Raw genomic sequence first — 17,523 nt, forward strand, 5'->3', positions numbered from 1 at the left:
TTCAGTTGTGCCATGGTCACCTTGGTCTTCCTGGTCTGGTTGAAAGATGTCTACTCTTGGGGATCTGAAAACTGCTTCTTCTGTCAGGAATCCCTGTGTTTTAGAGGGTGATGTGGACAGGGCTGGCTCCAAGGTTGGTCCCTTTCTAGTTGGACACAGACAATGTGGGCACTTGTCTCTTCTTCAGTGAATGCTCTTCTGTCCCAACTGTCTGGATATACTGTTGAAACTATGGCCCTTCTGGCCCCATCCAGCTGCTACTGTGATGGTGTTTTAGGTCCTGGTGGCTGTCACTTGGGACAGAATCTACTCTTCACATGGTCTTCCAATGAGGGAAGAATTGAGGGTGGCTGGGTCTCAGGCTCAGAGGGTAGTGAAGCGTGTGTGGACAGTGTGATCTGAGTCAGGCTGCTTGGCATGTTGAACAGGGTCCTTCTGGGCCTGGGAAACTCTCTGCCCATTGTAGGAGGCAGTCTAAGGCCCTTGTCCAATCATGTTCTTGTAGTCAGGAGCCAGTGTCTGCTTCAGCCCCACCACCGAGGAGAAGATCCACTTCACCTGTGGGGCAGGGTAGGTAAGACAAGGATCAGGCCTGCATTCTGTCCTGTGGGTAAATCAAGGACTGTTTCCCTTGAAGTCCCCTCTAGACAGGTAGGTAAGTCAGGCAAGTACCCACTCCCAGAGCCCCTCTCCAGCCATGTTGGAGTCTGTAGGATGTCATGGGGACCAGAGGGGATAGAATGGGGGGAATTGTGGGGATACAGTATGGGAGTAGTGTGGGATAGATTGGTGGAGAGCATGGGACCAGGCTGAGAATACAGCATGGGACAGTGTCAGGACAATGTGGGCACTGAATAGAGACAGTGTGGTAATGGAGTGGGGTGTTGCCTAAAGACAGATGAGCGATGAGGTGAGGACAGCATGGAGCAAGGTACATGTTAGCCATTATAGGTCAGTGTAGGGACAGCATGAGGTACAGAATGGTAGGCAGCGTGGGACGTCATAGGAAATAGCACAAGGCAGTGTGGGAACAGTATGAGAGCTAAGGGGGACAGGGTAGGGATAGGGTTGGGGACAGCAAGGGGAAATTATGTGACAGTAGAGTTCAGTATGTGGGGCAGTGTGGTATGGACAATTTGGGGGACAACATGTGCAGTATGGACAATAGGGATAGCACGAAGATAGCATGGACATACAGACAACAGCACAGGGCAGCATAGGACAGTACAGGATAGAGTGGGGACAGGTTGGGACATCCTGGAGACTGTCAAGACAGCAGGGTAGACAGCGTTGCACAGCATGTGACAATGTGGTAAACAGCATGGGACGGTTTGGGGTGTAGGACATCACAGGGATAGCATGGGGGACAGTGTGAGGAAAGCAGTGGACAACACGGGACAGGAAGTGAAACCATGGGAGGTAGAATGGGACAGTGTGGGGACAGCATGGTGACAGATTGGAAGCAGTATGAGGACAGTATGGACACTGTGGAGTGAGTGTGGCTGACCTTGAAGAGTGTGACAGTGGCGCTGTAGCACACGCTGAGCAGGAAGAGGGTGATGAAGATGGTGATGGTCGTCCAGAGCCCGTCCAGCTCCCCGTCCTGGGCCTCAGCACAGCTGTCGTCCAGTTCTAGCTCTGGACAGAGAGGGGCAGTCAGTGTTTGTCCCAACAAGGTGGGGCTGGGAGTGATTCCCTGTGTGGCAAGTGGGTCTGCATGGAGGCAGAGGAGAAAGGACCGGCTGGACTGGGCCAGCACACCCTCCCTGGGGCCAGCTTTCTTTCTGCTCTCTATGGATCAGAAACCTCAGTTGACAAAAGTGTTCCAGTTTTGTCCCTGGGCTCAGCCGCACACAGTGGACCTGATGGTGGCCTGGACTGTGTGGGAGACCATTCTGTTTTCTCCTCTCCTCAGTTCTGGGACTGGCTAGGCTGAATCAGGGTCTGTGACTCTTGTGGGTCCTGGCTGTGTAGCCTGCCTGTCTGTCCTCTGGGGACCAAGCCTAGAGGGCCAGAGTAATGGCAGAGCCTATTCCTGGTGTTGCCTAGACTAGGTCCGCACTGGGAAGAGAGCCAAGTTATACAGCTTTGGAATAGTGTCAATAGTGTGAGGTAGGAGCACTGGCCTGAGGGTTCAGGGACAGATTGGGCCTGAGGGACTTATGTGTGTAGGAGGATTGTGAGCATCCTTGGCAGAGAAAAGTTGTTATCGGTCTCAGTTGGCCCACTTGTAGATGTTGAGGAGGGGCACGTGAAAAGACCTTATTCATCTTTAGCTTTGAGTACTGTGCAGGGTGCCCACGTGAGGCCTCAGTGGTGTGTGTGTGTGTGTGTGTGTGTGTGTGTGTGTGTGTGTATGTGTGTGTGTGTGTGTGTGTGTGTGTGTGTGTGTGTGTATGTGTGTGTGTGTGTGTGTGTGTCTGTGTCTGTGTCTGTGTCTTGTGGACTGAGTGTTTCTCAGAAGGATGGTTCTAATGGGTCTGGGTTCAGCAGCCTCACGGACTTCTGGTAGTCCCTCTGATGGGCAGAGAGAGCTACCTTTGTTCTTACCCTATGGCATAGACTTAGTCCCTGGAAATCTTCCTGGACTGCGTGGAGGGGCAGCCAGGGTCTGTCTGCAAGCCTAGACCACGTATATCTTTTCGGTGCACTCAGAGATATCCTTGGACAGGGAGTGGCGTAAGGACAGACTGAGGGAGATGGGGTTTGTGTGCGCCTTTCTTTTGGGGAAGTCTTATGAGCATCTCTGCGCCCTAACAGGTGAACTGCTAGTTAGAGGGAGGGCAAGTGAGAGGCACTGCCTAGGGATAAGCCTTTCCAGTGAGGAATAAATTCCTTTCAGGCCAGGCAAATTCAAGAGTGCTAGGTCTGGCAGTACAGACCAACGTTTTCTCCCTAGTGTTAATTCAGGTTTCAAACCCTGGAGACCCCACAGCCCATGACCTAGGTAGACTCTATATCTCAGTAAGAACCAGGACATTTTTGCAGGTTCCCAGGGCAGTACTGGGTGCTTTATTTACACAGGGAAGGGGTGGAGGTAGGTGTCAACATCTCTTAGGACCAGAGGGCTCACAGGACTCTAAGCTCATTTACCAGGAGCGTGGGAGAGAATCTTCTCTGTGTGATGGTTGTGCAGGGCCTCATGTACCACAGAGCAGGTGAAAGTATTTTGTGCCTCCCAATCGCTCCTCTTTACATTGAGCTTGCTGTAGAGGAAGTAAGTCTCATCCTCGTCCAAGACGGGCAGGGTGTTCTTGTAGTTCTGCTCTGGCTGTCCATTCTTCTGCCATTCCACATCAATGTCATTAGGGTAGAAGCCTGTTATCATGCAGGTGAGAGAGACTGTATTCTTGGTCATCTGTTCCTTGGGTGGGGGCATGACGTATACTTGTGGAGTCCGGATTTGCCCTGTGGATACAGAGAGTGGTCAGCACAGAGGTCACCATGTCTACACCTCATTGCAGCCACTACATCACCCGCCCTGCAATCCCCACCTTTCTTCTTGAAGATGGTTCTCTCGATGGGGGCAGGGAAGGCTGCGCTGTTGACCTTGCATTTGAACTCCTTGCCATTCAGCCAGTCCTGGTGCAGGATGGGGAGGACACTGACTACTCGGAAGGTGCTGTTGAACTGCTCCTCCCGGGGTTTCGTCTGAGCTGTGTGCACTTCTGTGTCATCTACAAACCAGCTGAACTGGACCTCGGGATCATCCTGGCTAATGTCCACCACCACACACGTGATCTTGGGACTCAGAGAGATCGTGAGCACGTCCTTGGGCTTTGGTGGGAAGATGAAGACGGATGATACTTCTGGGCCTGTAGATCAAGAAGAACGACGGAAATAGAGCAATACTTGGGCCACCCTCCAATATGGACTACTTAGGGCACTTGCTGCATATAGGGGCTGGAGTGAAAGGCCTATTGACTTACCTGGACATGGCGAAGGCTGGGAACAGCCAACTCTGGGCTCTGCAGAGAGAAGACTGTGTGTTACTGGGGTTTGGAGATGAGAAGGCACCAAGATGGGAGAAGGGAGAGTTTGCCTGTTGTGCAGGTTCAGGGCGGGGTGCTCCTGGGTATGACCTTTGGCAGGCTCATACCTGAGTCTGCCTCTGTGTGTCCAGGATGAGGGGCATGGGCATCCAGTCCAGAGTACTAGTCCATGAGTGTAAAGGACATGGACAGAAGTCTCCAGAAGGGGGACAGACAGGATGTCCTGCTGTCCCGGACTGAGGTCCCCTCCCTGGCGATGGCCGCCCTGCCTGGTTGGTCTAGGAGGCTCAAGCCGCACCTCTAGCGAACCACTCCTTCCCTGCTTGTCCTCTCACCAATTTTCCTGTCCACCTTGGTTTTGCTGGCCGGGTGGGCTACGTTGCAGACGACGGACTGGCTGGGCCAGGTGCTGGAGGACACAGTCACTGAGCTGCTGAGTGAGTAGAGACCAGAATGCAGGACGGATGGGAAGATGTGCACACCGCTGGTCAGGGATCCAGAGTTCCAGGTTACGGTTGCCGGCTCGGGGAAATAGCCCTTGACCAGGCATCCCAGGGTCACTGTGGAGCCAGATGTGCCTCCACTTCCAGGAGCCAGTGGATAGACAGATGGGGCTGTTGTTGTGGCTGCAAGAAAAGGGGCATGTGTGATCATGCTGTCAGGTATGACTGATCCAAGCCTCTAGAAGGCCTTTGTCTTCAGCCCTCCCAAGGCTCTGGCTCTCTACATGGTGTAGGCAATATCCAACGACTGGGCTGGTGAATGTCAGGATCGTCAGGTTAGGTCAGGCCTGAGGCGCTTTGGGCACGGTCCCATTCCATTTTCAGAAGACTGCCACACCAGCTGTCCAGTGTGGGTATCTATGCCCCACTCTTTGGTCTCTTGTGCCTAGGCCACATGGCTACACGCAACCAGGCCAACACTGAATGACAAACTAAAGCCAGCACAGTCCTCCAGCTGGCAGTCCCTTCCTGGTTCTGCCTGCCCAGCCATGTTGTCTCTTGCCAACTCCTAGGCTGCTTGCTCCTGCCTTGGAGGGTTGATGGTTGACTGACGGCCCATGTTCTTAGGTTCCCTGAACTCTCCACAGTCCCAGAGCACTGGCCATCGCTGCGCTGTGCGGGGTGGTGTCTTTTCTAGTTGGCTTTGAACTAAGTAGGGTCAGCACTCTGTACCCCTGGGTCTGGAGCCACATTCTGCCCATATACAACCCTCTAGGATTCCCCTCCTCGACTGACCCCCTCTCAAGTCAGCCTAGGCTCCTAAATATGCACTCTTGGCCGCTCCTTTGTACCTTAGCCCCTTCTCAGATCTTTCTCTCAGCTCTTACAGTTCACCACCGACATCCCCACCTTACAGGTAACTAGTGTGGGCAGCTCTGGCCTGTCTTGCCCTGGCTGATCAGCACCTTGGTGTGGTGCAGTCACACTGAGGAGACCCTGGTGAGCTCAGCCTTGGCTTTCCATTTCTTCCCGTCTTGTTCTTCACACTGACCTGCATTCCTTTTGCATGGCACTTGTGTTGCCAGACCCTAGAAAAGTCCCTTTCCTTTTTCAGTACCCCTGGGCCCTTGAAATTGGAAAACATCCCCATTCTCAACGAAGCTGGCCAGAACCGCCCCTTCCCTGTCCCTTCTCTCCGTGGTTCCTCCCTTAGTTTCCAGGGCCTTGCTGGTCTCCCCTGAACCTCAGCTCTGACACCCCCTGTTCAGGCCCTAGTCTCCACACTCTCTTCCTTCTGTAGGTTGACCCTGGGTGTCCTATGTTGTTGGGACAGGTTTGGTTTTCCTGCCCTATGTTTCCACAACTGCCTAGGATCAAAGCTAGGACCCCTGACTTGAGAGCTGCAGCTGTGTAGTTCCTTTGGTCAGCCCAAGGATCCTTCCCTTGTCGTGTTCCTGCTCAGCCAGAGGCCCGAGGACTGGTTCTTTCTAAGCCCTCAGCTATTCTTGCTGCCTGTATCAGCCCTCTCCAGTGTGCAGGGCTCCTTTAGTTCTGTCTGTCCTGAGTATCTCAGGTTGCCCTGTTAGAGCTTACCTGCTTCCCTATCTGCCTCTTTCCCCCTAAGCTCTAGGGGCTCCCTGCCGCCTGTCCAGCCTTCTCCAGGCCCCCAACTCTCCTGACACTGGGCTTGCTTCCTGAGCCCCAGGGGCACCTCCTCTCTCCCAAGGGCACTCCCCTGCAGCATTTCCTATTGTACTCTCTTCACTCCCATTTGATCTCCTGGTCTCTGTGGGCCTTGCACTCTTCTACTGATCCCAGCTCCAGGACTTCCTTGCTCTGATAGGCCCCCTTTGTCCTTTTGGGCCAACCTCCCTGATTTCACCAGCCCACATACTGGCATACCTTCAGGCCTGTTGCCACCATCAGAGCAGACAGCTAGATCAGCTCCAGCCCTCACCTGTGGGCTTTTTACCCTTCTTATTTTCTTCTCGATCCCAATGTGAAGGAAGGATCGTTTATCCCTCCCCTATGTCGTTGGCACCCTATCTTGCCTACCATTTCAACTCAGCCTTGTTCCTCAAACCCCTGGCCCTGGTGTCCCGAAGAGTGATCTCTAAGGCCAGCTAATGTAGCTCCTGGCAGTAAACAGACTCTGCTGGTTGGTCTGGGATGCTCCTCAGTCTGTCCCTCACATTCCCCTTTAACTATTCAGCCCAAATCTCTTATACTCCCACCTGCCCCAGCTCCCCAGGACCTGCTCAGTCCATTCCCACACCCTCACCCGCCCCAGCTTCCCAGGACCTGCTCAGTCCATTCCCCACACCCTCACCAGCCCCAGCTCCCCAGGACCTGCTCAGTCCATTCCCCACACCCTCACCAGCCCCAGCTCCCCAGTACCTTCTCAGTCCATTCCCCACACCCTCACTCGCCCAGCTCCCCAGTACCTGCTCAGTTCATTCCCCACACCCTCACCAGCCCCAGCTCCCCAGGACCTGCTCAGTCCATTCCCACACCCTCACCCGCCCCGGCTCCCAGTACCTTCTCAGTCCATTCCCCACACCCTCACCCACCCAGCTCCCCAGTACCTTCTCAGTCCATTCCCCACACCCTCACCAGCCTTAGCTCCCCAGGACCTGCTCAGTCCATTCCCCACACCCTCACCAGCCCCAGCTCCCCAGGACCTGCTCAGTCCATTCCCCACACCCTCACCAGCCCCAGCTCCCCAGGACCTGCTCAGTCCATTCCCCACACCCTCACCAGCCCCAGCTCCCCAGTACCTGCTCAGTCCATTCCCCACACCCTCACCAGCCTTAGCTCCCCAGGACCTGCTCAGTCCATTCCCCACACCCTCACCAGCCCCAGCTCCCCAGTTCCTGCTCAGTCCATTCCCCACACCCTCACCAGCCCCAGCTCCCCAGTACCTGCTCAGTCCATTCCCCACACCCTCACCAGCCTTAGCTCCCCAGGACCTGCTCAGTCCATTCCCCACACCCTCACCAGCCCCAGCTCCCCAGTTCCTGCTCAGTCCATTCCCCACACCCTCACCAGCCCCAGCTCCCCAGTTCCTGCTCAGTCCATTCCCCACACCCTCACCCGCCTTAGCTTTGCTGTAGGCACTCAGTCTGGTTTCCTATTTGCTATGCTGCCAGGCTTCTCTGACCTTTCAGCACTTTCACCTACCCTGGCTCTCCTGTAGCTGCCCAGTCAGGTTTCCCATATTCGGACCTTCCTCAGTTTCTCTGTAGTTGCTCATACTGTAACCCTACACTCCCACCTATCTCAGATCCCCTGTAGCTGCTCAGCCTGGAACATTTCAGTACCACTGATCTCAGTTTTCCTGTAGCTGCTCTGCCTGGGTCCCAGCACATCCTCCTGCCTCAGCTCTACTGTAGCTGCTTAGCCTGGATCCCTGCACATCCTCCTGCCTCAGTTCTACTGTAGCTGCTTAGCCTGGATCCCTGCACATCCTCCTGCCTCAGCTCCCCTGTAGCTGCTCAGCCTGGATCCCTGCACATCCCCCTGCCTCAGCTCCCCTGGATCCCTGGATATCCTCCTGCCTCAGCTCTACTGTAGCTGCTTAGCCTGGATTCTTGCACGTCCTCCTGCCTCAGCTCCCCTGGATCCCTGCACATCCTCCTGCCTCAGCTCTACTGTAGCTGCTTAGCCTGGATTCTTGCACGTCCTCCTGCCTCAGCTCCCCTGGATCCCTGCACATCCTCCTGCCTCAGCTCTACTGTAGCTGCTTAGCCTGGATTCCTGCACATCCTCCTGCCTCAGCTCTACTGTAGCTGCTTAGCCTGGATTCCTGCATGTCCTCCTGCTTCAGCTCCCCTGGATCCCTAGATATCCTCCTGCCTCAGCTCCCCTGTAGCTGCTCAGCCTGGATCCCTGCACATCCCCCTGCCTCAGCTCCCCTGTAGCCGCTCAGCCTGGATCCCTGCACATCCTCCTGCTTCAGCTCTACTGTAGCTGCTTAGCCTGGATTGCTGCACGTCCTCCTGCCTCAGCTCCCCTGGATCCCTGGATATCCTCCTGCCTCAGCTCTACTGTAGCTGCTTAGCCTGGATTCTTGCACGTCCTCCTGCCTCAGCTCCCCTGGATCCCTGGATATCCTCCTGCCTCAGCTCTACTGTAGCTGCTCAGCCTGGATCCCTGCACATCCCCCTGCCTCAGCTCCCCTGTAGCTGCTCAGCCTGGATCCCTGCACATCCCCCTGCCTCAGCTCCCCTGTAGCTGCTCAGCCTGGATCCAGGCACATCCTCCTGCCTCAGCTCACCTGTAGCCGCTCAGCCTGGATCCCTGCACATCCTGCTGCCTCAGCTCCCCTGTAGCTGCTCAGCCTGGATCCCTGCACATCCTGCTGCCTCAGCTCCCCTGTAGCTGCTCAGCCTGGATCCCTGCACATCCTCCTGCCTCAGCTCCCCTGGATCCCTGCACATCCTCCTGCCTCAGCTCCCCTGTAGCTGCTCAGCCTGGATCCCTGCATATCCTCCTGCCTTAGCTGTACTGTAGCTGCTCTGCCTGGCTCCCTGCACATCCTGCTGCCTCAGCTCCCCTGGATCCTTGGACATCCTCCTGCCTCAGCTCTACTGTAGCTGCTTAGCCTGGCTCCCTGCACATCCTCCTGCCTCCCTGCACATCCTCCTGCCTCAGCTGTACTGTAGCTGCTCAGCCTAGTCCCCTGCTCTCCCAAATGCCTCAGCTCTTCTTCAGCTGTTCAGCTTGGTACCTTATATACCTCTCAGCTCCAGATCCCTGGTAATTGCTCAGCTAGGTCCCCACACTCCCACCAGCCAGGATTCCCAGCAACTGCCAAGCCTAGAGTCCTTCACTACTACCTATCCCAGCTCCCTTGTGTCTACTTAGCCAGGATCCCCCATGTTCACTGGCTCCAGCTCGCCTGTGTTAGCTTAATGTGGTCTCCCACCTCTATCTACCTCAGATCCCCTCTAGCTGCTCTGCCTCGATCCCCACGCTCTGATCTGCTCCAGTTTCCCTGTAACTATTCACTTCCCTTCCATCCTGACTCCACTGTAGCTTTTCAACCCATTCTCATCCTCACCTGCCTTATCTCTGTTGTAGGTGTGTAGTTTTCTTGTTTTCTGAACTCTTCAGGCCTCCCGGACTCTCCAGATTCTCCATGTACTCTGTCTTCCCTGAGCTTCTCAGATGATCCCTACCACTTCTGCCTGCTTCGCTCCCCTGTAATGCTCCTCTTGACCTGAGATGGTGTCTGATCAGACCTCTGTCACTTGCTACCCACAGTCCTGGCTATTCCACTGGGCTTCAGAGGATGACTTGGTAATTCCTGCCTCTCGTCCTTCCCCTGTGCTGTTCTTAGCTCAGAAGGGAGTCTGACCTGAGCTCTGAGCCTTTAGATGTCTCTATTGTGGGCATCAGATCAGCTGTTGGCAGGGCACACATCTTTTTAAGCCTGGCTTCTTTTTCTCTTGAGCTCCTGGGGCTGTCCTGAACCCCCATTAGCCCCATCTCCTCAGATCTCTGGTAGTTACCTGCCTGATCTGGCTCTCATAGTTTCATCAACACCTCAGCCCTGTAGCTACTCAGCCTGGTTCCCTAAACTCTTGGGGTGACCCTAGGTACCCAGCATTCCCACCTATCCCCAGGCCATCTTCATTTGTTTTGTCTTGGTGCTGAATTCCTGTGGTTACCCAGCTGGCCCCAGTGTGCCCAACCCCTTGCAGCTCCCCTGTGCTGCTCAGCCTGGTCCACCTCTCTTACCTGTTCCAGCTCCTATGTAGCTGATAGAACTGCAACTGGGACTTTCCTGTGTCTCCTCCTAGCTCTGTCATGTGCCTCAGCTCCCCTTTGCTACTCATCCTGGTTCCCTAAGGTCCTGGGAGATGAACTGAGTTCCCAACACTGTTTTCCCTAATTTCTTTGTGTACCTCAGCATGGTCCACTGAGCTTCCTGGAATGCCCTGGACCCCAGCTCTTCTATGAGCCCCAGTTGACATATAATGGTCAGCCTGTGTCCCCATTTCTAACTCTCATTTGCCCCAATTCTTCTGCAACTGCTCAACTTGGTCCCCAACACTCCTACTTGCCCCAGGTTACCTTTATCTGCCAAGCTTGGTTTCTGTGCTCCTGAGGATGACTTGACCCCCTAACCCTCCTATCTACCCAGCCCTGAGTAGCTGTTCAGTCTTAGACCCTTAGCATTCCCATTTATCATTGTTTCTCTGTGCAGTGGTTTGGTGACCAATGCTTGCACACCCCTCAGCCCCACGACAGCTGTTAAGCCTGTTCCCTGAGTTTCTGGGGTTTCTCTATCCAGCCAGACTCCTACCCACCTGAGCCCCATGTAGCCGCTCTGCTGGTTCCCTGATCTCCTGGGCTTGCTCTGCCTCCTCCAGCACTCTGTTCTCCACAGCTCACCTGAAGCTGTCCTGCCTGGTCCTTTGAGTTCCTTGGGCTTCTCTCTATCTTGTCTTTCCTTCCTTCAGTTAAGGTTTGGCTTTATTTCTGGTGTTTCTCTTGGATGCTGGGATTAATCCTTGAACCCCAGAGGACCTGCTTTGGCTCTTATCTTTTCCCAGCAGGCTTAAAGGCAATCCCAGATGAGTTCCTGGATGTTACTCTCCCCACTCTCCTTTTTACTTACCACAGGCCTCTGCAGCTACACTGTCGCTCCATTGGCTCTTCTTTTCTCACTGGCTCAGCGTCTGGGCTCTATCAACCTGTAGTCCAGGCCAAACCCACCCCTCAGGCTTCCTGCCATGTCCTCTCGCCTCTTTGAGGCTTCCGCTGGCCTGTCCCTCTGTGGGTGTGCGCAGCTCTAGTTGCTTGTTGTGCTTCTGTCCACGGGCTCCCAGAGTCTGCTTGGTTGACACCAGCTGCAGGCAGGAACCTTCCTCTTCAACACACAGGCTTCTTCTGTCAGGGTTGGTCTGTCAACTCCTTCCCAGTCTCCTGTGATATGATTACTCAGAGACCCAGAAGGGCCACGGATGCCCCCAGTCTCTGGTCCTCTCCCTTCACAGCTCCTCTCCCTGCTGAACCCACTCCTATGTGGAAGCCTTGAAAGCAACTGCTTCTCTTCCTGTTTTGGTCCTGGCTTTCTCTTGTCTTTCCCAGAGTCACAGCCCTTGTCCCAGAGATGCGAATGCCACCCCACTTCCTCCCCATGCATGACTAAGAACAGGATTGACAGTGGGTGGCCTAAGGCATTTCCTGAAGTTCCTCTTTATTCTGGGGGTTTCTGTGTTAGGGGGTGAGGGAGAGTCCAACCTGACTGAGATTGCTTCATATGGATGTGTGGGGGTGGGTGAGGCGGTACCCTTGAGACTGTGCACCTGGGCTTTTAGGGGTCTCTGGGCTGGTTGAGGCTGAGTGATTATGCCCACTCTTTCCTGACTACCTCATGGGAGAAGTTTTCCTGGAGAGTCCCTGGGCCTCTCATTCAGGTCTGACCTAAGACCAATCTTGGTGACCATATCTCCTTGTCGCTGTCTCTGGCTAGTGCTATCTCAAGAAAACCCAGATAAGCCCAAGGCACAGGAAGGAGACTAAGGGCTGTGGCAGAGTATGGAGTAAAAACTGAATGGCAGAAGGACGAGGCTCGGGACTCTGGCTGAGTTTCCAAGAAGGAGAAATCTTGGCTACAATGAGAAGCCATGCTGAGACTCAGGAGGAGCCCTCAGGAAAATTAAGAGGGGACCCGGTCACCTGGTGCACAAGGTTCCTAACACTGGCATTGCCATGGGAACCTGATTGCAGCTGTGGAACAGGGATTCCAGTGCTGATGTCAGGGGCTCATGAGGATGTGGAACCGGGGGATCAATCCTGCTGTAACAGTGAGATGCACAGGGCAGTGGATCCCATAGAGTGGAGGAAGGAGCTCATTCAGGGTTCGGAGGAGGGTGGGTGCAGGAAGGGGGAAAGGGAGGCCAGTAGTGCCTAGGACTGAAGGGAGTGGTGCATGGTCAGAGGGGCCAAGGGCCTGGCTAGCCTCTGAGAGGGTGATGATCCACCCCATCCTGAAGGCCTGGGGCTGGTAAGGTGTTTCTCTGGACTCAGTGACACTGACATCATGTAGGGGGAAATGTGAAGGGTAAGGGAAAGGTGGGGAGCCAGGAGGTTAGGAAGACCTCATCAGGAAGACACTCTGCAGAGAACAAGAAACAGGTCTTGGCCTGGGAGGAGAGGATAGGTCAGGGCTTCCCATGCTGGAAAACTGTAGCATAGGATGCTGAGGTGAACCTCAGGAAGCCGAAGAAGATCTGAGAGTTCTGAGTTCAAAGGCTGAGACCTACAACACAAATTTAGGAGGTTGGGGTGGCTAGGCTGGGGCATGGGCTGAGGAAGAGGCTCCTGGTGGGCTGTTCAGGGCAGGATGTGGGTCCATACACTAGAGAGGGTGCTGATTGTCTCAGTGCCAACTTGAGAAGACACAGCTGTCAGGACAAAGGTGGGGCTGGAGCACTGGGATTGTTGAGAGCTCAGGGGACCTGAGAACAAGAACCACTAGTCAAGTAAGGGACTAATAGGCCAGAGTGAGACAAGCTACCTAAGAAATAGAAAGAGCCAAGGGCAGGTAGAAATGGGGAAGGGTCTGTAGGCCCCTGAGCTGAGCTGGCTGTGGTTTGCCATTGAACACTGACATGGACCATCTCCGTAACCATGAAGCACAGGAGGAAAAGGCATCAGAGTCCTGGGCAGCTGGTCCAGCAACTTTTTGGATGTGGACTGGGCATGGGATGAGCTCAGACTGCCACAGAGTTGGCCTAGCCTGGTGATCTGTAGGTTAAAAAGAATGAAGATTAGGCAGGTAGAGCTCATCAGGTGTGAATGTAATACCTATGAGCCCAGTTCTGGACCCTGCTTGAGATTTACAGAAGGCTAGGGCCCTGAGAAAGCTGAGGACTGAGAGTTTTCAAGTACATGTGCTCAGTCATGTCTGGCAGCATGACTACACACTCTCCTTCTCCTGTATCAAGTACTATGGCAGCATCTGTCTTATACCTGAGCCCTAGCTGTGGGGACACATTTGGGTCTACAGTGACCCTTGGCTGCCTGGTCAGTGACTATGCCCTGGAGCTATAGCTATGTCTAGTGACCTTTTCATCTGTCCTAAAGTCTGGGCTCTACTCCTTCAACAGCTCAGTGAATGCGTCCACCAGCATTCGGTGTGGGGGGTCTCTGCAAACACCACAGCCAGCAGAATGTCAATGTTCAACACGACTCAGTAGCCAATGCTGATATAAACTTGGAGGGTCTAAACCAGGGCAGTTTATTTTAGGCATCTTTAAGTACAGTATAATTTGGAAAAAAGTTTCCTGGTAATAATTAACTCAGTCCCATGTGCACAACAAAGCTTAAGGCATGTCTGCATTGAAAGTGTTTGTAAAGTACAAGTGACACCTTCCATAAAGATGGGCTCTATAGATTGACAACATGTGATATTTTAAGGGCTGGGGTAGGGATCTGGTGTGGTCTCAGTCATACAGATAGCACAAAGGTCACTAGGCTATTTACCACCTCCACTCCCAGCCTTCTGGGTGGAAAAAACTTACACAATCTCTCCCTATGAAGAGGCGTCCCTGCACGTTTAACACTCCCATTTTACCCTGGGATTACCTGCAAGCACAATAGCCTCTCTGCCTCCTCCACTGGCCCAGCCAGACCATCACCTGCAATGCAGTCCATCCAGCTAGCAGATTAGGGTGGACAAGAAAGTGAGTGAGAGCATAGCAGGAGAAACAAGGTTCCCTGGAAGCGATGCTGGGGCCGTCCTCTCAGTTCCAGAAGAATAGTAACCCAAGGGAAGCAAGGACTCCCTTTTCTCTCTCCTGAAGCTTGTGTTCCTCCTGCTTGAGGAGTGATCTTCTGGGCCAAACACTCATGTTCTGTACCTTGGACACACAGAGGTGGATAGGAGGTCTTGACTTACCATGGGTAATATCCAGGAGGGGTCTAATCTGAGCCCATGCCAGGGCCAAGCTCTTCTCTCCTGAGCTTGGTGCCTTGTCTTCTTCATATACCAGTAACGCTGAGCTTTCTCCCTGCAGAGCCCAGAAACTCTGGGTTCAGTACTCACAAGTGTCCTAAGTGTTTGGATGAGTTACTATGCCTTGCTCTCCAGCCCTAGGAGAAGGATGAGAATTCCATGCATCCCTACACTGGGGCTGGCCCAGGTCCTGACTCATCTCTCCTGACCAGCTCCTAAAATCCAAGGTGGATTACTTGTCTTCTTCTTCCCCCAACAAAGCTAGAGGATATGCTCGTGATCTTACTGACCATCAAGCACACGTGTGGTGGTGGATGTGAGTCAGGGTGACCCAAGAGTCCAGTTTAGCTGATTGATAGATGACATGGAAGTGCACATGACACAGATGTAGCCCTGGGAAGAGCAGTACAACAGTCTGGATACTCACATGGATGCTCAGGTGTGGTGATATTTTATTTGTATGTTAACAAATAAAGTTTGCTTGGAGATCAGAGCAGATAGCAAGCCATTTTAAGTAAACATAGAAGTCAGGCGCTGTGGTAACACACACCCTTAATCTGATCACTTATCAGGCAAGGTCTCTGTGTGTGTGTTCAAGGCCATACTAGAGAACAGAGCCAAGCATGGTAACACACACCTTTAATCCCAGTACTAACCATAGAGACCTGGAGGTCTATACAGACAGGCAGTGACAAGAATGTGAGGTAGCTGGGCTAGACAGCCAATGGGAGGGCAGAACAGCAAGGCAATAAAGGAATGGGTAAGACAGGAAGTAGCTCACATTTGGAAGCTGCAGAGTTGGTGAGTTAAGGTTGGCTGGTGGCTTCTCTGATCTCTAAGTCTTTCACTCCTATATTTGGTTCTATGTTTTTTATTTAATAAGACTGCTTAGTCTACACTCAGGCCACATCCATGTGAACCAACTAGCTGAGCATCACCCAGTATATGCAGCACCTGTACACACACTCGTGTGTACAATGAATACATATCAGCTGGTCTATGGATACCATGTTCAATATCAGGTTCACTCACAGAATCCTACTCAACATCCACATGTGGGTCATCTGAGACAGACACAACTGTCATCTTCTAAGAGTTTCCACCCCAGTCTGCCAATATACAAATAGACCTAGAGGGGTCCAATCTATTCCTGGACCCTCAGGCCTGTGTTCCCACTCCATACAATCACTGATTCTTCATAGCAAGTTATCTGGCTCACTTCCCACTGCGGACCCTTTCTGGAGTCCAAGCATCACCAGACACAGGCTCTGCCGTCACTCTGACTCTCTGGGCTTGGTCACCAGGGGACAGACAGTAGGTCAGGAGGGCTTCATAGCCACTGTCCTCAAGGGTCACAGGCTCTGTTTCAGCCTAGTTAGCTTTAGTACTGAGGGGGTAGGCATACAAGGAGAGTTTCTTCACAGTCCAGATCACCATCAGGCCCTGAATGTCTGGCTGAGCCCAGGGACGGAGATGGAGCAATTTTGGGAACTGAGCCTGCTTGCCCAGGGAGGGCAGAAGGCAGACTTGGCCCCAAAGAGGGGTCTGCTTGCTCACTCTAGCTGCTCCTACCTTGCTTGCCTCCTCAAAGACCTACTCTGCCACACAGAAAATCACCCTAGCCCTACTTTGTTACTGCAAACACTGGTTTCTCCTTTTCTGTGCAGAGCTGCAACTGGACGACAGCTGTGCTGAGGCCCAGGACGGGGAGCTGGACGGGCTCTGGACAACCATCACCATCTTCATCACCCTCTTCCTGCTCAGCGTGTGCTACAGTGCCACTGTCACACTCTACAAGGTCAGCCACACTGTCTCCACAGTGTCCATACTGTCCCCAAGCTGTCTACACACTGTCTGTACAGATCTTCCAAGTTGTTACCATTGTCTCCATGTTACCATTTTGTCTCCACACTGTGGCCATGTTTCCCCATACTATCCCTATGGTTTCCTCATAGTGTTCTAGGCTAACCCTCAGAGTGTCATATGATATCTGCCTTGTAGCTAGAGTTTTCCTGCCTGGCCCACAGTCAGGACAAATCTCTATCACCTGCCAGTCCCACAGCTGCTCAGACCCAACCAAGTAAACACAGAGACTTATATTGCTTACAAACTGTATGGCCATGGCAGGTTTCTTGCTAACTGTTTTTACAGCTTAAATTAATTCATTTCCATTAATCTATACCTTGCCACGTGGCTTGTGGCTTACCGGCATCTTCACATGCTGTTTGTCATCGTGGCGACTGGCAGTGTCTCTCTGACTCAGCCTTCCACTTCCCAGCTTTATTCTCCTCCTTGTCCTGCCTATACTTCCTGCCTAGCCAATGGCCAATCAGTGTTTTATTTATTGACTAATCAGCAACACATTTGCCATACAGGACATACCACAGCCTGGTATACCTTTTATGTACCATGATTTCTCCAATACCTTCCCATGCTGATTTCTATACTCTCATGCCTTTTTTATGCTATGCCTACAATTTACCCAGATCCCCCACCTTGTCTCCATACTACCCAACTGTCTTAGTTACTATTCTACTGCTGTGAAGAGGCACCATGACCAAGGCAACTCATATGAAAGAAATCATGTAATTGGTACTTGCTTACAGTTTCGGAGGCTTGGTCCATTATCATCATGGCAGGGAGCATGGCAGCATGCAGGCAGGTGCTGGAGCAGTAACTGAGCACTATGTTCTGAACCATATGCTGAGAGAGAGAGAGAGAGAGAGAGAGAGAGAGAGAGAGAGAGAGAGAGAGAGAGAGGAGAGAGAGATTCTGGGCTTGGCTTGAGCTTTTGAAACTTCAAAGCCTATCTCCAGTGATACACTTCCTCCAACAAGGCCATATTCCTAATCCTTTCTTTCAAGTTGTGCCACTCCCTGGTGACTAAGCATTAAAACATATGAGCCTGTGTGGGCCATTCTTATTCCAACCACTGCACCAAGCTTGTCCCACACTGGCCATTCTCTCCTGATTTTGTTTCTATGCTTTCCACCAAGTTATCCCCACTCTGTTCACACACTGCTTGCCTGATGCTCCATGTTCCTTTGCTGTTCCCAACCCTATCCTCACCCTGTCATCCACTCTATCTTCTTTTTTCCTCCACAGCATCCTCCAGGTT

General features: G+C 53.0%; 1 gene segment (V, D, J or C); it reads right to left on the reverse strand.

Annotated features, from left to right (window-relative positions):
- Positions 1 to 474: 474 nt before the first annotated feature.
- LOC128110354 (Ig gamma-1 chain C region, membrane-bound form-like) lies at positions 475 to 7,652 on the reverse strand. The segment is given in 6 exon segments: positions 475 to 558; positions 1,508 to 1,638; positions 3,094 to 3,408; positions 3,495 to 3,815; positions 4,328 to 4,618; positions 7,616 to 7,652. Coding segments are annotated over 6 exon segments (1,179 nt in total).
- Positions 7,653 to 17,523: the final 9,871 nt, after the last annotated feature.

The sequence above is a fragment of the Peromyscus californicus genome, unplaced genomic scaffold (genome assembly GCF_007827085.1).
Source record: "Peromyscus californicus insignis strain IS unplaced genomic scaffold, ASM782708v3 Scaffold_15__1_contigs__length_86483966, whole genome shotgun sequence".
In the NCBI taxonomy this organism is placed as follows: domain Eukaryota; kingdom Metazoa; phylum Chordata; class Mammalia; order Rodentia; family Cricetidae; genus Peromyscus; species Peromyscus californicus.